The following is a 20,891-nucleotide window of genomic DNA, read 5'->3' as shown; positions in this document are numbered from 1 at the left end:
ATTTGAAAGCATCCTATTACCAAAATGATACTCAAATATTTTTTTTTATCGGTAAACATTGATATGTACCTGGTAGGTAATTTAACTCCCTTGATTAAAAATATTTTGACCTAATTTGCTGAACAAGAACAGGGCGGTCTGTGCTACGAGATACTTGCTGTGTCCATGACTTAGACATGAAAGTAAAACTCCCTACGGTCCAAGTTAAACAGTAGTTTGTTGTGTATTTTTTTTGTATTTGTTGACCTGTAATCAATATGCATAGCATGTGTGTAGACAAGACTACACGAATAATCTATGCACACGTTCAGTTAAATGATATTTCATATCTCTAAATACCAAGGTCAGGTTACGTTTAGTGTCAAGACTAATGGAACGGAGCGGAAACTAGTGTTTGAGAAAATTTCTGATTTTTTTTTCAATGTTCTAAGTAGTTCCGCTCGAAGAGAAGTCGGCCATGTTTGGAATGTTGTGCTATCTGGATCATCTCAAAAGGACTTACTACAAAGGATGAACTGGTAGCTTTTTGGTGGATCAAAGCCAGACGAACATTTAATGAGAACTGCTGAGAGATGTAATGTAGCAGAGGCGAGTCTATATATCACCATACTCCATCTACAGATGATCAAACTAAAATGAAAACTGTGACTGGAGATAAATTGTAATAAAATAAGCAGATGGTTTGGTTTACAGCCACTGAATATCCTGACTATACAGTTAAGTTATAATAGGGTTCTTTATGAGTATACAGGAAAGCATGAATAAGCTTTTATCAATGTAAAATTACATGATTTTTTTTCGTGTCATTATCATTCTGTAACACCATTTTGTTCTAACCCCTGTCTATGCTGTGCCTGATCAACACAAATACCTGCATCTCGTGTCCGAGTTTAAGCAGGACACGTGTTTAGATGAACGTGCATTTCACACACTTATGTTTCTAAATAAAACTATGAACAATCATCTTCTGTGAGAGTCAAGTGCCTCGTTGTCAACAAATAACTCGTTCCCAAGGATTACATTTCAACCTCCCACATATACGGTTCGTATTTTTACTAGCATCCGTAAGATAGATCAACCCGCTGACCTGAGCCGACCTACATCATCAATTTGATAAAAATGAAAGACGAGATAACAACGAAATATCTGTTGCCTTTGTAAAACGGGTGTCGGACAATCATGTCGTGTAGTGTTACATTTACTCGTACGTATATCAGTGTTGATTCAGCAGTCGTACTTTTCTCATTTCGAAGGGTTATCAAAACCCATCCTCATCAAAGTGATATCCACTGTGGAATGCTGGAAATCCATGAGAATGAGCTCCTGGAAGTAATTCGGGTGTGGACATTCAAGGATAATTAACATCATTATTTATAACAATAGTTGAGTGAATATCTAAAACTATAAAAACATCATTGGTGTCTATCAGGAAGCATCGATAACTACAGTTTAACAGAGACCTTGTCTTCATCTGTCTAACTACCCTATCACCAGACATAATACTAATAACCGCCTCAGTCTAACAGAGACCATGTCTTAGTCTGTCTACCACATCACCAGACATAACACCAATGACCGCCTCAGTCTAACAGAGACCATGTCTTAGTCTGTCTAACTATCCCATCACCAGACATAACACTAATAAACGTCACAGTCTAACAGAGACCATGTCTTAAACTGTATACCACATCGCCAGGCATAACACTAATGACCGCCTCAGTCTAACAGAGACCATGTCTTAGTCTGTCTACCACATCACTAGACATAACACTAATGACCGCCCCAGTCTAACAGAGACCATGTCTTAGTCTGTCTACCACATCACTAGACATAACACTAATGACCGCCCCAGTCTAACAGAGACCATGTCTTAGTCTGTCTACCACATCACCAGACATAACACCAATGACCGCCTCAGTCTAACAGAGACCATGTCTTCTAACAGACAATGTCTTAATTTGTCTATCCCATCACCAGACATAACACTAATGACCACCTCAGTCTAACAGAGACCATGTCTTAATCTGTCTTACTATCCCATCACCAGACATAACACTAATGACCACATCAGTCTAATAGAGACCATGTCTTAGTCTGTCTACCACATCACCAGACATAACACTAATGACCACCTCAGTCTAACAGAGACAATGTCTTAGTCTGTCTAACTATCCCATCACCAGACATAACACTAATGACCGCCTCAGTCTAACAGAGACCATGTCTTAGTCTGTCTACCACATCACCAGACATAACACTAATGACCGCCTCAGTCTAACAGAGACAATGTCTTAATCTGTCTTACTATCCCATCACTAGACATAACACTAAAAACCGCCTCAGTCTAACAGAGACAATGTCTTAATTTGTCTAACTATCCCACCACCAGACATAACACTAATGACCACCTCAGTCTAATAGAGACCATGTCTTAGTCTGTCTACCACATCACTAGACATAACACTAATGACCGCCCCAGTCTAACAGAGACCATGTCTTAGTCTGTCTACCACATCACCAGACATAACACTAATGACCGCCCCAGTCTAACAGAGACAATGTCTTAGTCTGTCTACCACATCACCAGACATAACACTAATGACCGCCCCAGTCTAACAGAGACAATGTCTTAGTCTGTCTACCACATCACCAGACATAACACTAATGACCGCCTCAGTCTAACAGAGACAATGTCTTAATTTGTCTAACTATCCCATCACCAGACATAACACTAATGACCACCTCAGTCATATAGAGACAATGTCTTAGTCTGTCTAACTATCCCATCACTAGACATAACACTAATGACCGCCTCAGTCTAACAGAGACCATGTCTTAATCTGTCTAACTATCCCACCACCAGACATAACACTAATGACCACCTCAGTCTAACAGAGACAATGTCTTAGTCTGTATACCACATCACTAGACATAACACTAATGACCGCCCCAGTCTAACAGAGACCATGTCTTAGTCTGTCTACCACATCACCAGACATAACACTAATGACCGCCCCGGTCTAACAGAGACAATGTCTTAGTCTGTATACCACATCACTAGACATAACACTAATAACCGCCTCATTCTAACAGAAACAATGTCTTAATTTGTCTAACTATCCCACCACCAGACATAACACTAATGACCACCTCAGTCTAATAGAGACCATGTCTTAATCTGTCTACCACATCACTAGACATAACACTAATGACCGCCCCGGTCTAACAGAGACAATGTCTTAGTCTGTCTACCACATCACCAGACATAACACTAATGACCGCCTCGGTCTAACAGAGACAATGTCTTAGTCTGTCTACCACATCACCAGACATAACACTAATGACCGCCCCGGTCTAACAGAGACAATGTCTTAGTCTGTATACCACATCACTAGACATAACACTAATGACCACCTCAGTCTAACAGAGACCATGTCTTAATCTGTCTACCACATTACATGTAGCACCGTAATGTTTAAGTGAAGAAAACACTGGAGTTCGTTAAAATGTGCAGTACCCTAAGTTGATGTTACGAACACAAGGGTTAGTTTAGATATACAGTACCGTAGGTTTAGCTTAGGAACATACTGAAGTTAGTTTAGATAAGTAGCACCAAATGTTTAGGTTAGGAACACACTGGAGTTAGCTTTAATATACTGCACCAAATGTTTAGGTTAGGAACACACTGGAGTTAGTTTTAATATACTGCACCAAATGTTTAGGTTAAGAACACTATATTACATTACAACATCATCGACGCCATTCCAGCATACAAAACATTGAACAGTGGTATTCCATCCTCAATAACAAGATATAAATATGACGATTCACAATAATTAAAAAATAAATGTACACCATACGCATTGACTAATGAATGGAAGAGACCAACTGCATATGACAGTTGATATATACTTACACGCCAAACTGTATATCTACTTACGGATTTTTGTGTAAACAAATTGCGCGAAAAAAAAGTTAATGTAGACTTTTGCATATGTTTATATATAAACACATCACGCGACAGAGTTTACATGTATTTTCACATCTTTATAAATAAACAAGGTTTGATTCGGTTCATATTGTTTAACGTCCTGTCAACAGCTATGGTCATTTAAGATCGGCCTCCAGGTGCGTGTAACGCGAGAGCTTTTTGTCGGGTTGTGATATATAACGTTTAAACTTCCTTGTGGTGTTGTGGGACTTATGTCGACTTTATAGTGTTATCACCCTGAAGTATACTGCGGAAGGCCCCTAACTGGACATCTCATTAGCGGGTCACATCATGACAACGAGAAAACCAGTCTTTACGCTACAGCAATGTTGACCGTTAAACAAAGAGTAGTAACTACAATTAAAAAAACCCCTCTTAATATGTCTAGATCTGGTGATAGAATCCAAAGATTTCCTCACTTAGGCGAACGTTCAACTGAAAACCAAAATTGAGTCAGTGTTAAGTGAGACAATAGGAAGAAGTAAAGTCCTTAGAATAGAGAGACAATAAACTTATCTCAAGTTAGGTCGCCTCATACGATGATGCAATGGGGGTCAACAGGTACAATTCTTACAAGGCAGCACATGATATAAACCGGTACAAAGTTAACATATACATGATCATGCATATAAATGTTTAGCTCATGTTTGGGTTGGTAAATTGTTGCTTTAAGTACTAGCAACAGCCAGGGTCATTTTAGGAGGTGCCAGGTTTGGATGGAGGAAAGTCGGAATTCCCGGAGAAAAACCACCGACCTGCGGTTAGTGTCCACCGACTGCCCCACGTAGGCCTCGATCAAACGACCCAGAGGTGGAAGGGTAGACGCCTTAACCACTAAACTACCCCGGTCTCTCATTGTTAACGTCTAGCTCCGTCTGAAAACGGTTAATTTACTACAGTTACAAATTGAGCATGTTAAGAAAATTAAAATTTCATCCAACTTGAATCTTTACGGCGTCATTAGCGATATGTAATGTAGTAAGCATTCAAAACAACCTTTGAATGTAAGGTTTTCAATAAAACTAAATTTGAAAGAATACATAATAGTTTTAATTTAAGATCCATGAACAGTAACATATATGTCCTTTATTTATTTTGTTTTTCATCTTTAACTATAGAAATCACGTCTGTATAATACTTACAAAAGAAAAAAAATGCAATTGTTTGATGTTTAAATGCCTCTGTATACTTCTATCACACGTTTCAAAGATTCCGTCTAATGCCAAATGTGTTTTTTTTTCTGTTCATACCACCTGTTTCTGCAGCTTCGGCTGTGAGGCGCGTGCTGCGCTGTGTTATTACCCAGACGTAAGGTAATTATCACACACAGAGAAGTTAACTACACACTTTTTTATATATTGTATCTGTCTCACGCAGGTTAATGAGCTGACAGGATAATTATCACAGGTAGTCATATTTTAAGATCATATGATGGCCCTGTTTTAAAGTCTGGGAAGTATCTGAGGTTTATGCTGTGTGTTCTTTTTATGTACGAAAAACATAAAGAATATACAAACATGGCGACATAATCATAATTCCATAAAACAAGGGCAAAATATGAAAAAAGGGATTTACACTGAGAATCCTGAAAAGTATAAAGTGAATAAGACCAAGGTGTTTCGGAAGGGTAAGCGTCTTCTGCTTTGTCGACTAGACCCGCCATGTAAACCTTGGTCAAAGTAAGTAAGTAATGTTACATTGTCTAATGAGAATAAGGTATACAACAATGGAACCAACGGGCAAACTAATGAGCATCACTTATGTCCAGCTTCATGTCGTACAAAGAAAAAGAATATTTCTCAATAAGGTCATAATGACGACCATAAAACGTCACCATAAATACACCCAAAACGAAGGATGAAAATACATTTTTTTTTGTATCTTTGTCTTCAACAATATACACATAACAAGTTTTGATTAAATGGGAATTTTACTCTGTGGACAAAAGACATATGAATTGATGTCAGGAATACGAAAGCATTTCCGCAACATCTTAATAATTGTACAACAGACTCAGAAGAGAAAAATACCCTTAATACGAATTTAGAGTAGGGCACAGCATCACACATTTGTTTCGTTCCCTAGGGCTCGTCAGTGATGCTAAGGACCATAATTTTGAATGGATATTATTTATAAACGTAGTTTTTTTTTCTGGCTCTACTGCTAGACAAGTTTCTATATTCAGAAGGCACTGTAGCATTCTGTAACGACAATCTAGCGTGTAACAATTACAAACATGTCGTAATACACTATTATATATGTACTACACGTGCCCTTTATATGATCTTCAGTACTGATATTGCTCAGTATACGTATCATATCGACATAAATAAACAAATATTTCTCTTCATGAAGATTGCAGCTATAATCTGCAGTTATGTCCCCCCCCAAACCGGGGTTAACCTTGTAGACCTTGAAAGTTAAAATGAAAGGCTTTGTGAATTCAAGTCAATGGTCTCTTTATCATGTAACGTCGGAGAAATGTTCTTTTTCTAAATACATCGTCCACGATCAGAGACGATAGGAGTTTATACAGTAATAAAAGTCTAGAATATCGGAAATATTTTCGTCTGTCGCTGTATCATATGTATGTATGTATGTATGTATGGTATGTATGTGTGTGTGGTTTTTGTGTGTGTGTGTGTGCGCGCGCGCGCGAGTTTGTGTGTATGTGTAAGTGTGTGTATGTGCGTGAGGCTGTGAGTGTGTGTGTGTGTGTGTGCGTCGAGTGTGTGTGGTCACATTAAATGTTCCTTATGGCTTAACAGTAAAGCAAGGAAAGCAGTTTTAGTTAAAGTAGGCAATTGTGAAGACTTAGAAATTATTTCTCTGAAAAAATTACATATAGAGGGGATGTAGCTCAGTGGTAGAGCGTTCGCTTTGCATGTGAAAGGCCCGGGGTTCGATCCCCCGCATCTCCAGTTAAAAGTTGCTTTTAGAATGTTTGTTACCTGGAACGATTCTTTTTCATTCTTTTAGACCAATGAGAGAGCCGCTTTACATTCGATTCGAAGCAGCTGAAAATGGCGACTACGTAAACATACACACTGGGTGTGGATGGACAGAAACCAACTGAGGGGCGTTTTATAATGTAAGTAGTAGGTAGATTGCTGACTTTTGACTCCAGCTTCTAGAAAACTGTTTGTATATCAAAACACTAGTTTTCACGTGCAAAAACCGTAAAAGCAACTCCAGATGGAATTTCTCCCTCATTGTGTTACAAGGCCGTATTCAACAAATAATATCTGAAAATTTGTCGCATCGTTAGATAAATTTCCTTTGCATGACGGAGCCTAGAAAGAGCTTATATAAAAATATATTATTCTGAGTTCCGTAGAGTGTTCTATAATTTTTGTCAAGTTTTTAAGCTATGGATTCGTTAGATTTCGGACCGGATGTCTAGGTATACCCATATGTATCTAATGCATCGCCAATTTAAAACTTAATTTCCTATATAATGACCATATTATAGCTGTGTTTTCACATATCATATCAAATAGCAACTTAAATGAAGAAAAGTCTTTCCACCTGATATATAAAGCAGAAGCAAAGATGTGTTGTATTCAATAATCTTACTTCGCGTTCATTTTTTTGTGCATTTTTTTTAATATTGTGGATTAAACTTTTCTCTTGTGTTGCCTCCTTTGATATTCAACATTTTGGAATTATATCCGCCCTCAAAACCACAGGAGCTATCAAATGATACCTCGACAAGGCTCTGCTTCAGGATATCGTCTCTCCTGAGATTTAACATAGGTATGATAGCAATCATAAGGACTAACAGAATAGTTAAGGATGGTGAATAATCTTATAAAAATGTAGTCTGCTGTATCAGAGGAATATTATCATAGGATGTGTACTGATTACAAGAGCAATACATAATTTAAAAGATTTACAAAAAATGTTGACAAAAAGACTCGCAATAACAAGGAGATGACATGTCAATTTGTTATGATATATAACGACTACAAGACACGCCATCCTTGTGTAGTTTAATGTTATGATATATAACGACTACAAGACACGCCATCCTTGTATAGTTTAATGTTATGATATATAACGACTACAAGACACGCCATCCTTGTATAGTCTAATGTTATGATATATAACGACTACAAGACACGTCATCCTTGTGTAGTCTAATGTTATGACATATAACGACTACAAGACACGCCATCCTTGTACAGTTTAATGTTATGATATATAACGACTACAAGACACGCCATCCTTGTGTAGTCTAATGTTATGATATATAACGACTACAAGACACGCCATCCTTGTGTAGCCTAATGTTATATATAACGTTATGTGTATATATATGATATATAACGACTACAAGACACGCCATCCTTGTGTAGCCTAATGTTATGGTATATAACGACTACAAGACACGCCATCCTTGTGTAGTCTAATGTTATGATATATAACGACTACAAGACACGCCATCCTTGTGTAGTCTAATGTTATGATATATAACGACTACAAGACACGCCATCCTTGTGTAGTCTAATGTTATGATATATAACGACTACAAGACACGCCATCCTTGTGTAGTCTAATGTTATGATATATAACGACTACAAGACACGCCATCCTTGTGTAGTCTAATGTTATGATATATAACGACTACAAGACACGCCATCCTTGTGTAGTCTAATGTTATGATATATAACGACTACAAGACACGCCATCCTTGTGTAGTCTAATGTTATGATATATAACGACTACAAGACACGCCATCCTTGTGTAGTTTAATGTTATGATATATAACGACTACAAGACACGCCATCCTTGTGTAGTCTAATGTTATGATATGTTACAGATGGTACATGGTGGTGAATCCAGATGATTTTTATTACCAATCATGACAAGCAACACATTTAAGGATACTTTTCTTAAATGATTTTGAATAGATAGCACCTTAGTGGCAGAGCGTTCACTTTCATGTGCAAGGCGCGGAATTTGATCCGCTGCATTTTTATTTTTTAAAACGATAGCTCGATTAAACAAAAGAACAAGGAATTAGAGAAAATGTACATAACATAGATTCTTTTATTCCATAGATTTAAAGCACAGTATTTACTGTGAAAGGAATCACCTCTTTAAATTTTCAACTTAACACAACTTGTCTGTTCTCTTCTAATGAACTTAGAATCTGCAAATACACCGCTGTATTTCCTTGCTTTCGATTTTGAGAGTCCATTAAGGAACAGTGGTTTGAGATTTAATAATACCAAAATTATGTCTCAATTACACACAAACGCCCAACGTGTTGGAATTGAAAATGACCTGTTTCGGACAGCCTCGATTCTCACAAACTTCTCGTCGATATTTCCGATAATTCCAGTTAGAAATTCACCAATTTATTTCATTATATTGTGCTCATAGTTTGAAAAGGTCAACCTCCGAGAACGACGATGAAATATCTGTTTTGACAAAAATAATTATCTTAATAAAGCAGAGATAAAATGGACTTTTAAATTGTCCAGAATTTGACTGGCACTTACATGTCAATTTACCATTGAGAGGGGTACTTCCAACATCCGGCGTCCGATTGGCCGCTTGTACACTTACAAATACTCAGCATTTTTCACAAATGCCAAACATAATTAGACTTGTGTAAATAATCTGACCTTTTCTATATACAAACAGGGGTCATGGGTCGGACTATGAATTACTACTGAGACATTCCAATGTATAGTATGACCTACACAATCTTTACTATCAAATACCAGTCGACATTACCGGACTTAAAACAACATGTCTGCATGTTATTTACAAAACAACACCACTCTATCGTGACGTAATTTTCCAGCAGACATAAACATCAATTATTTACTCATACTAATTTTTAACTGTGATGGTAATCTACTATTGTTGAGAAAACATTTTTTGTTTCATAATTCAGATGAATTGAACCACATATAAACAAAAGTTTTAAATGAACGATAGATTTTACCTAAAACAAAAACATCTTAACATGACACAGGAAGGTAAGTGCACTATACAGACCAGAATAATGGTAAGTATAGCCGTAATGTCGATAACTGGTGATAATTGTGGATACTATTTGCTTGGCTGATTTACTTCAATCAGGCTTTCAGTCTGCATTCCAGAGCGATATATTTATATACTGTACGACTGTGTATATCTTATTCCCCACCAGTGACACATATGTTAAATGTGGACCGAGTCCAGGGAAGAGGCCCAAGCGTCCTGTACCGTTGTAGGGAGGTAGCAGTATCACGGATAAATACTTCTTCTTCGGTTGATAAGTTGACTTGACTTCCTGTTCGGTTTATCCACTAAGTTCCATGTTCGGTGAATATGACTTCCTGCCCATCTAAAGCACTAACTAAGCTTTAAAAAGTGTCTTTATAACATCTCCGATCAATAGCTAAATAAATCCCGAGTCAATTTGTTGGCATATCGGGTTAATACGCTGACTCTTCATCCGGTTAATACGCTACATGTCGGGTTAATACGCTAACTACACATGCGGTTAATACGCTACATACCGACTCAATGCGCTTACTACACATCCGGTTAATATGCTACATATCGGGTTAATACGCTAACTATACATCCGGTTAATACGCTACATACCGGGTTAATACGCTAACTACACATCCGCTTAATATGCTACATGTCGGGTCAATGCTCGAAGTGCCAGGCAGTTAACTCAATGTTTAGTTTTGGCCAATACTTTAACGTCAGATTAGGTTGTCGTAAATTCAATATTACAATTTATTTCAAAGTTTTTCCAACTGCACGGTATGTTGACGAACTCGTAATCAGACCACAATTCATTAAGGAGTTAGCCATCCCGTCACGGGGTTGACCGACAGATGCAGAGTAGAGAAGGGGGGCTACTCCTGGTATTGGTTTAGACTGCTTTTAGAAAGCCATCACAATGAAATATAAAATTGGAGACGAAAGGAGAGAAATGTTTTAGACAGATAGTCTGATATTTTTTTGCTTTCCACGTAGAAAACAAAACATGACAAGAGCAGATAACATAGAACTGTAGTTGTAGTAATCAAATATGACAATTCCAGTGCTCTTTTGGTACTTTTGTAGAAGATACAAAAGAGAACCATAATTCTGAAGGAGGTTCTCATTTCACCATCTCATTGTATAGTTGTAAAGACACTGTTTTATTTTAGTTCTTCATTGTCCCCTCAAATGACAAATACAGATAGTTCATCCCTGATCATGCAATAATCACTTTCTTGTACAATATACATTGGAAATGGACTCGACTTTTTCAAAAGACCCCGGGGAAGGAAACACCCTCTTCTCGCAATCGGACAGAGCAATCTACCAACCTAGCTTCACCTACTTACACCAGCATGAGTCAAATATACCACGTGTTTGTCAGTATTTCAGTGTAATGGTTCCAGAAAATAGTTCTAGAAAATGGTCCATAATTTTTTAATAACTCAACGTTTGGTAAACTACGCAAAACACGCCCAAGCAAACATCTACCAGTCTGTAATGTAGTCTTGTAGATAAACGAGGCAATGGCATGGCTTCAATGTGTGGTGATATCATGTCAGGAATGTATTCAGGATTCTGAGTGAAATGTAGACGGTGATTGTATTTTCAAGGTTAAAAAAGTAAACAGAATGATTCCAAATGAATTGATAACATTATATAAAATGACTTAACAAATGTAGGCGTGATTCCGGATTTCCCTTGTGTCCGATATAATCAGGATGACGTTATCTATAGGGATGTATACGTTTCTCTACACACTTACAGAGTGTACGATAACTCTCGATAATAAAACTCAAGGTATATCATCATCAAATTAATTCTTTATTCCAGTATCAATTGGGCAGCTGTTACTTTATGTAAAACACATGTTCTCGATACACCAGGCTGACAAGACGTAAGAGACTGAAGAACGCAACAAACTGCTGCTCAACTCGGAAGGGGCGTGGAACTGTTGATGACATCCAAGCGATAAAGATATTTGTGGCGCACGTGAGAATAGGTTTATCATTTAAGCCCACCCGGATGATACCGTTAAATGGCATTAAGAGAAATTAATAAAATATGTTAATAGATAAACAAATTCTTCCCAAGAATAACACCAGAACTATATACTAGTACAACGTTGTTTATTAAAACACTGAATTATTGCTATATTTCTTAATATCACTACACAATTAAATATTAATTATTTTAAAAGATTAAAAAAAACCCCCACAAATTAAAGATATATATTACACAAAGTTGACTAGTAATATCGAATTGTACAGGCTGTGCTCGCTACCAACATATTTTTTCTGTGAATGAAAGAGAGTATATGTTAAACTGAATGCATACAAGAATTATCGAATATGTGTGAAATCATGGATATTGCCATTAAAGTGCACTGTTCAAAGAACGTATACAATTTTTAATTCATAACATAATAGGAAACAAGAAATTATCAAAGAAAGGGAAAACACTTAAAAAGAATCGAAATAAACCAGGATACTGGAGAAATTAGAAGACATTCCAGAAAGAGAGAACATTCCGTACCGCCAGCCGTGGTAGAGCGCCTTTCGTACGACAATTAACTTCAGATTGGCAGGGATCGTCCAAGACATTCCAATATCACCACATGCTCCGGAAGAGTATGCGCCCTGTATATCTAATCACAACCGACACGAGGGCACTTTCTGCACTCAAAAGGGTATCTTGCCTCCACGACCAACATAGCTCAGGAGTTTCGGGCAACAGCACTGTAATGTACAGATATAGTCGGCATTCAATCCACTGTAGGCTAAAAATCCCTTCAAAATGACGTTTATTTTTCGTTTCAGTTTGTGAAATAGATCTTCATGAATGGAGAATGTGCTGATGCTTTTGATACAAAATATTGTCATTTCAGCGTAAAACTTTATTCAAACAAACAAATAACGTGATCCAAATTATTCGATCATTTTCTCGACTTTAACTGGTGTCGTCGATGAAGCAGAAGACGCCTACTCTTCCGGAACACCTGGTCTAATTATCTTTGTACTTTTTTTGGAGTCCCTATGTAAATCTTTCTTTTGTTCATGTTTTGCAATAGCTTTATTGAATCTGAGTTTGGATTATAACTATGTTCACATGTTGGTATTTTCTTGTTTTCTGCATCAAATGATTTTGCAATTAGTTTATCGGGAATGCGCGTACTTCAGTGTATGTTAACTGCACGTGCGGTATTTGTAGTTGTTCATTTTGGATTGCGCACGAATTCCGTTAACGTGCTATTTTGTATCAATAGATGATTGCGTTGTGTACCTGTGTGTTGTAACACTTCAGATTACATGTACATACGTCTAGAAGCTGCTGAGACGATACCGTCCGCATTCCTTGGTGGATGAGGAACGCGAATTACGTAGCCATATATCATACACTCGTATGTTTCTGGGTTAATTAATAACTTAATCAGCATTGTCACTCTGCTCATCTTCTCTCTTATCTGTCCTAGTGGAACTTCTAAAGTCTAGTTAACTTAACGGCAGTAAAATGGATTATAATTATAATGATGGTAATAGATGTTGATGTTAACTTGTTTTAGAAAGGGTTTTAAGTATTCATCTTTATAAGCTTACAGAAATAAAGTTCCAAATCCGTATAAGAATTCTATAGGGAATACTTAGCTTTATCTACCATAGTGGACATCTGTTCGACTGCACATCTGCCAAAGAGCTCTGTTGTATGTTTGTCTTAGTCTGACTCAGCTATTTTCGCATATCAGAATGACAAGATAATTTCTTGTGACAGGTGCTGAAAAATAGGAGAATATTTTTTTAAAAAAAAATAAAGAAAACAGTTTGCCAAATTGCATAATAACATGTATTGTGTCGCATTCTTTTGATTCATCAGTATCTGTTGTCATAGTTCCGTGATCTGTACAGTACAGCATTTCATTACAAATAGGCAAAACTTTGAAGGCGACCAACTGTTCACTGTTGTTCTCAAAGATTTATTATTTCCCAAATAATGTACAGAATATATTGATCAACTCCTCATCAGTAGAAAGATGATAATAATGTGATAATATATGAATATGACAAGTGTTCCACATTTTATCGCCTCTCTGGAAATGAAATGAAGAGGGAAATTTTAAATTCTGACACGAAAAATAACACATGTTACACCATTAACATGCATGGTGGTACAGGTTCGTTTGTTTGATAAGCAGTGTAACGCTTTAACTACACAACACAACATGACGTGTGTTTGTGTGTTTTGGCGACAGATCTGTTGATGTATCTGGTAAGGTCGTAAGGACCACATCACTGCACATGTATATATTACGGTCAACTATTTTAACGACGACAGGAAACCCTCGCTGGCATGTAAATTGTCTGTAATTACTTCCGGTTCAGTGTAAAATAGTAATGGCTTCCGGTATAAAATTGAACACACATTAATTGATGTCAACAACTAATTCACGGTATATCGGTCATTGTATTGTAATAATTGAATAGTTGAAGACTTGTGGAAACGTTTCGTTTATGTCATTACATTTTCAGTTGCAAACTTGGTTGAAAACGCTTTTTACTATGCAAGCTACATATCAGTTTTGATGGAAACAAAGTAGCGTGAGAGATGTTTTTTCAGTAAAAGAGCATGACCATATTTGCTGACTTATCTCACCGAAATCATCGCCTCTAAAACGTGTTATAACCACAAAAATAATGCATGTATCCGCATGTGCAAGTTGAGCTACATATTGATGAAATCTCATGTGATTTTAATGGATTGCCATTGTAAATTATTGTACCCAAGGGAAGTATAATTCTAGGCCTATAATATCTACTTGAAGGCTTGCTATACTTTTATTAGACAATTTCACAAATGTCAAGATTCGGGCAGCATTAATAAAATCTTTATATGTATTAAGTTGCCATAATAACAGGCAGTCAGTGGTATCAGATATTAATAACAGTCAGGGTTGAATATGAAATAGGTAATTAAAAATTGTTTTAGTTCGTGTATTTTTATGCAAGTTGTTAAAAATCGAAACCACAATTCTGCAAAACACGAAATATTTTACATATCCTGTACAGTATTGGTTCCTTACATTAATCCGGAAGTATCTTATATCTACACAGACTTAATTCAAATACATACACTTGATCATAACGAGTTGGAGAAACTTATCCAGGCACTTGTTTTGGATGTTATATCCTGTAGCTTCCTGTGTATTCCTTTCATGTGACCTCAAGTCAAATATATCCGATACATTTCGGCGAATATCATTCGTGTTGAACTGGGTGAGAAAGTAGCAACAGGCTCTGAAGTGGAGAATTAGGTGCAAAACCGGATATAACCAAATATTGGACTAATTGACCTCTTGTCTATTTATAGTATATGTTGTATCTACATCATGTCAATCACTGAGAAGGAATGAAGGAATTCATGTAACGTTTAACTTGTTTTTTAAGAATGAGAACAGTAGTACCATTATAGAGTATGGCAACCAGTCGCCGGTCTGTAGTGGGCGTGGCTGAACACAACATAACGGGACCATAATTTGAAGTGTCCCTTTCAACTTCAACCGAGTTTTTATCATATTCTTTGCTCTGTACCAGACAAGAAACGGTGTACAGTACATAACCATTTCTACAATCAAAAGCACGTCAGCTATCAATATCTACACCGGCTTTTCTTTTGTTTAAGCATTAAAATGAAGTTTTGTTTAAGGTATTCCTTTATTTGGGTTGTCATGGTGTTCTAGGTAAGCTGGTGTTGGAAGGTTTTCGAGAGGGAATCAACGTGAATTATCATTATCATCATGTGTAAAGTGGAATCCTACTCTGCTTAACACAAGGATACTTAGTATTTCCTCCACAACAGACCCAATGTTTTCTTCGTCATTTGGATTCCGGTAGACGTAAAATTGCCTGAATACTTTTGAATTAGATAGTCGTGTAATTATAATGGTTTTAGTAATCTTATTTATGGATGTTAAAGAATGCTCGTTAATCCCAATATAGTCTTTTAATGTTCACCGGTAATAACACGTGGTTGATATGTCTACAGAAATTATCTGAGATGCGCCCGTATATCTCGTTTTTTTTTCCCATATTGAAACACGCAGTCATTACAATCACGTGACCCCTAGGCGTAGTAAAAAAAAAAAGAATACACTTTTAAAGTGCATTCGGAGCAAAGCAGAAGCGGTCTGTACTTCAAAGTGTGACCTACGACCCACGACAAGATGCAGCCTGCATCACTTTATAACTTCAAAAAGAAATATAATGTTGAGAATAATTGCAGCCTCGAAACACTGACAAGGCGTAGTAGTTTATGGATAAAATGATTTTACCATTTTTACAGATATCTTACTATGTACTCGCAATACTGCACTGGCTTATCATTCTAGATGAAATCGGCCTGGAAACTATCATAGATTGTATCTATTCATAACTGGTGGTGATGCCTACTTCTATAAGGATGACCTTACTAGGGTGACTTCCAATTATGGAATTTTGGCTAAAGACCAAGATATTTTTAGAATGGAACGATGAATATCGGACTGATATTATAAAGCATTAGTGATTTCATTTTTAGGTTGAATTTTCCACAATAGTAAGAAATTTCATGACGTATTCATGATTTTAAGCTAAAATGACGGTCGTTCAAAGATAAAAAAAAATTCGATTTACATACCAGTTTGTATGCCACTCTCATCGTACAAGTACAGTAAAAATATGGCCATTAGTCATGATATGCTGACAACTGCCTAACAAGTGCTACACTTATAATATGAAACGTCAAAACTAAGGAATCTTAATAGTGTCCCCGGTCTCCGCTCGTCAGCAGTTTCCCGTACTTACATGATTGAAATGGGTTCGGTGGTTTTTTTCAGAAATAGTCCCAAATGTTACAAAAATATAGGCACACGACGAAGAAATGGAGCTGCAACAGGTCGCATTTACCTATAAGCGGTAAAAGACACAGCATTGAGAGTAGGGGGTAAGGAATAGAGGTAAGAAGGTTTGGGGTTAAGGGTAGGGAAGAGAGGGTAAGAGGCACAGTGTACAGGTAGAGGGCAGGGGGTCATGGGCAGAGGTTAGAAGGTAGAGAGTAGGGGTAGAACGCAGGGGTTTAAGCGAAGAGGTAGGAGTAGAGGGTAGGGGTAGATGGTAAGGGGCACAGAGTAATGGGTAGGGGCAGAGATTAGAGGGTAGGGGTAGAGGCTACAAGTAGATATTGGGGGTAAGGGGCACAAGGTAGAGAGGAACGAAGGTAGGGGACTGAGATAGGGGGTAGATGGTGTAGAAGGTAGGGGGATGAGATAGGTGGTAGATGGTGTAGAAGGTAGGGGACTGAGATAGGGGGTAGATGGTGTAGGGGGATGAGATAGGGGGTAGATGGTGTAGAAGGTAGTGGGGGTAGATGGTGTAGAAGGGTTAGAGATGGAGTAGTAGGTGACTAGGTGACTAAGATAGGGGGTAGATGGAGTAGAAGGTAGGGGACTGGGATAGGGGGTAGATGGAGTAGAAGGTAGGTGACTAAGATAGGGGGTAGATGGTGTAGAAGGTAGGAGCTGAGATAGGAGGTAGATGGTGTAGAAGGTAGCTGACTGAGATAGGGGGTAGATGGTGTAGAAGGTAGGTGACTAAGATAGGGGGTAGATGGAGTAGAAGGTAGGGGACTGGGATAGGGGGTAGATGGAGTAGAAGGTAAGGGGTTGAGATAGGTGGTAGATGGTGTAGAAGGTAGGGGCTGAGATAGGGGTAGATGGTGTAGAAGGTAGGTGACTAAGATAGGGGGTAGATGGAGTAGAAGGTAAGGGGTTGAGATAGGTGGTAGATGGTGTAGAAGGTAGGGGGAAGAGATAGCGGGTAGATGGTGTAGAAAGTAGGAGCTGAGATACGTGGTAGATGGTGTAGAAGGTAGGGGGAAGAGATAAGGGGTAGATGGTGTAGAAGGTAGGGGGATGAGATAGGGGGTAGATGGTGTAGAAGGTAGGGGGAAGAGATAAGGGGTAGATGGTGTAGAAGGTAGGGGGAAGAGATAAGGGGTAGATGGTGTAGAAGGTAGAAGAGATAAGGGGTAGATGGTGTAGAAGGTAGGGGGAAGAGATAGGGCGTAGATGGTGTAGATGGTAGGGAGCTGGAATAGGGGGTAAAGGGAGTCGAAGGTAGGGGCTGGAATAGGGGGTAGATGGTGTAGAGGGCAGGGGGCTGAGATAGGGGGTAGATGGTGTAGAAGGTCAGGGCTGAGAAAGGAGGTGATGGAGTAGAAGGTAGGGGCTGGGATAGGGGGGTAGCTGGTGTAGAATGTAGGGGGATGAGATGGGGAGTAGATGGTGTAGAAGGTAGGGGGATGAGATAGGGGGTAGATGGTGTAGAAGGTAGGGGCTGGGATAGGGGGTAGATGGTGTAGAAGGTAGGGGGCTGAGATAGGAGGTAGATGGTGTAGAAGGTAGGAGACTGAGATAGGGGGTAGGGGGTAGATGGTGTAGAAGGTAGGGGGCTGAGATAGGAGGTAGATGGTGTAGAAGGTAGGGGGATGAGATGGGTAGTAGATTGTGTAGAAGGTAGGGGGATGAGATAGGGGGTAGATGGTGTAGAAGGTAGGGGCTGGGATAGGGGTTAGATGGTGTAGAAGGTAGGGGACTGAGATAGGGGGTAGATGGTGTAGAAGGTAGGGGACTGAGATAGGGGGTAGATGGTGTAGAAGGTAGGGGGATGAGATAGGGGGTAGATGGTGTAGAAGGTAGGGGACTGAGATAGGGGGTAGATGGTGTAGAAGGTAGGAGCTGAGATAGGGGGTAGATGGTGTAGTAGAATGGTAGGAGATGGTGTAGAAGGTAGGGGCTGGATAGGGGGTAGATGGTGTAGATGATAGGGAGCTGGAATAGGGAGTAGACTGTGTAGAAGGTAAGAGGATGAGATGGGGAGTAGATTGTGTAGAAGGTAGGGGGATGAGATGGGGAGTAGATTGTGTAGAAGGTAGGGGGATGAGATGGGTAGTAGATTGTGTAGTAGGTAGGGGGCTGAGATAGGGCGTAAAGGAAGTAGAAGGTAGGGATAAGTTTAGAGGGTAGGGTAGAGAGTAAGGGGCAAAAGGTAGATGTAGACGGTAGGGGGATAGAGGGTAGAGGGTAGACGGTAGGGGGATAGAGGGTAGAGGGTAGAGGGTAGAGGGTGGGTGGTAAGTGGCACAGGGTGTAAGGTAGGGGTAGAGGCTAGGGGGAATGGGTAGAGATTCGAGGGTAAGGAGTATAGGGTAGAGGGGCTAGAAGGATGGGGGTTGAAATAGGGGATAGAGGGAACTAGCAACAGGTTCACCTGTAAGTATGAGTGAGTACTGATTCAAACTCCTAAGAATCTGATCAGGTGTAGAATTTGATTTTATGATACCATAACGTAAATATGAACCAACACTGTTGAGAGGTTCTCAAAATACAACATCGATTTGGAACGAGACATGATGGACGGTAACACCAGCTTCCCTCCAATAAGACGGAGGGGACATAAAACATGCATAGTGACTCTTCAAATTCTTAATTATCACCAGAGCACCCATTGGAAGACACTTCACACACACATTTAGCTCATCAGTCAAGCTTCATATAAATACACAACATTCTTCAACATGTCTTCACTACTGTGGTTGTTCCTTGGCCCATCTTTACAAAAAACATCCCTGTAGTGTCCTCACCTTTTGAAGACAAGCATATCTTCTATGTTTCAGTTGTTACTGATGTTAATGTCAATCTCAGTAAATGACTGTTCATTCAACAAAGGAGAGGCATGGTCTATGACGTCATCGGGGATAATCTATACGGTACATACATTTCATATTGATAACACTACAAATAAACATGATATTGCTTAGGCAATATTCACACGATTTACAGGAAAACAATCGTATCATAACCACGATTATGACACACATTATTTTCATGTAGCTCAATTTTCGGTGCATATGAAAAAAATCCGGTTCGTGGAAGTTTAATTTCGTGGATAAATATAATTTTTTCTTTATAGTTTGTGGGCATATAAAATTCGTGGGTTAAAAACACACTCGAAGCTACATCTTCAGAAAACTGACCAATATGTAATTATGTATTATGGGTAAGTGTAAAGGATTGAGGCTTGTCCATTACATTGATAACAAAAATCCTTTCAGGACTGAAGCCGATTTGCTAAGAAATAGTTAGTAACTTTTTACCTGACTCAACAACCGTGAAACTCGAACTTGTCCACGATAGTATGAACGTTTTTTTAAGTGTGAAAATTGATCATATTCTGTTTAACGTCTAATAAAAAACGATGATCATTTAAGGACGGCCTCTTAATGTATGCAAGGTGAGTGCATGGAATGATTATGTATAATAGACGAATTTATAGTGCTGCCACACTGAAATGTACTGCCGAAGACCCCAAGCAGGATACGACTCATGGTCAGTTATAATGTCTCTTGTCAAGGAAATGTTGTACTTAAGACCAAATGTGAGGAAATGTCAAGAGAGACACTAGAGAAAATATTAGTTCCCAAAACTTAGTCGCCTCAGACAATGATCCAATGGAGTAATATTCAGTTACTCTTCTTTAATCTCATACAATCTTGTACCAGTAAGTAATGAATTAACGCCAAGCATGCAGAATAAACCTCTTGAGTCAATTCGTGTAATCATACTGTAGAGTTAGCATTGCGTCAGGCATATTATTCTAAAAATCACGAATTTCAAAGAAAATTTTAAATATATAAAAACAGAGTATGTATAAAAATTGTGAAGGCGTTAAAGGTAGTGATGTTATAGATGGGAAACGCCTACACATAATGATGTACCTCCGCAAAACTGAAATGGAAATTCCATTAAATGAAACTTGGCATAAATAACACAAGAACGATTAGAGTAAATACCAATATTATGAATCATTTTGTGTGA

General features: G+C 38.4%; 1 protein-coding gene and 1 non-coding gene across 2 annotated transcripts; one reads left to right on the top strand and one right to left on the bottom strand.

Moving 5' to 3' along the window:
* The first annotated feature begins 6,840 nt into the window (after positions 1-6,840).
* Trnaa-ugc (transfer RNA alanine (anticodon UGC)) lies at positions 6,841-6,912 on the top strand. The gene has a single exon. It is a non-coding gene; the product is annotated as a tRNA-Ala (tRNA).
* Positions 6,913-17,419: 10,507 nt separating this feature from the next.
* LOC132562372 (uncharacterized) lies at positions 17,420-19,674 on the bottom strand. Its single transcript, XM_060227114.1, has 2 exons — positions 19,658-19,674; positions 17,420-18,845 (listed from the first exon to the last, which is right to left on the bottom strand). Exons 1-2 carry the CDS (start codon positions 19,672-19,674, stop codon positions 17,420-17,422), a joined length of 1,443 nt encoding a protein of 480 aa, XP_060083097.1.
* Between the last annotated feature and the right edge of the window lie 1,217 nt (positions 19,675-20,891).

This window comes from Ylistrum balloti, unplaced genomic scaffold (genome assembly GCF_031769215.1).
Source record: "Ylistrum balloti isolate Yb309-2 unplaced genomic scaffold, AGI_CSIRO_Ybal_v1 Utg371402, whole genome shotgun sequence".
Lineage (NCBI taxonomy): Eukaryota > Metazoa > Mollusca > Bivalvia > Pectinida > Pectinidae > Ylistrum > Ylistrum balloti.
This window is presented reverse-complemented; position numbering and strand designations above follow the sequence as displayed.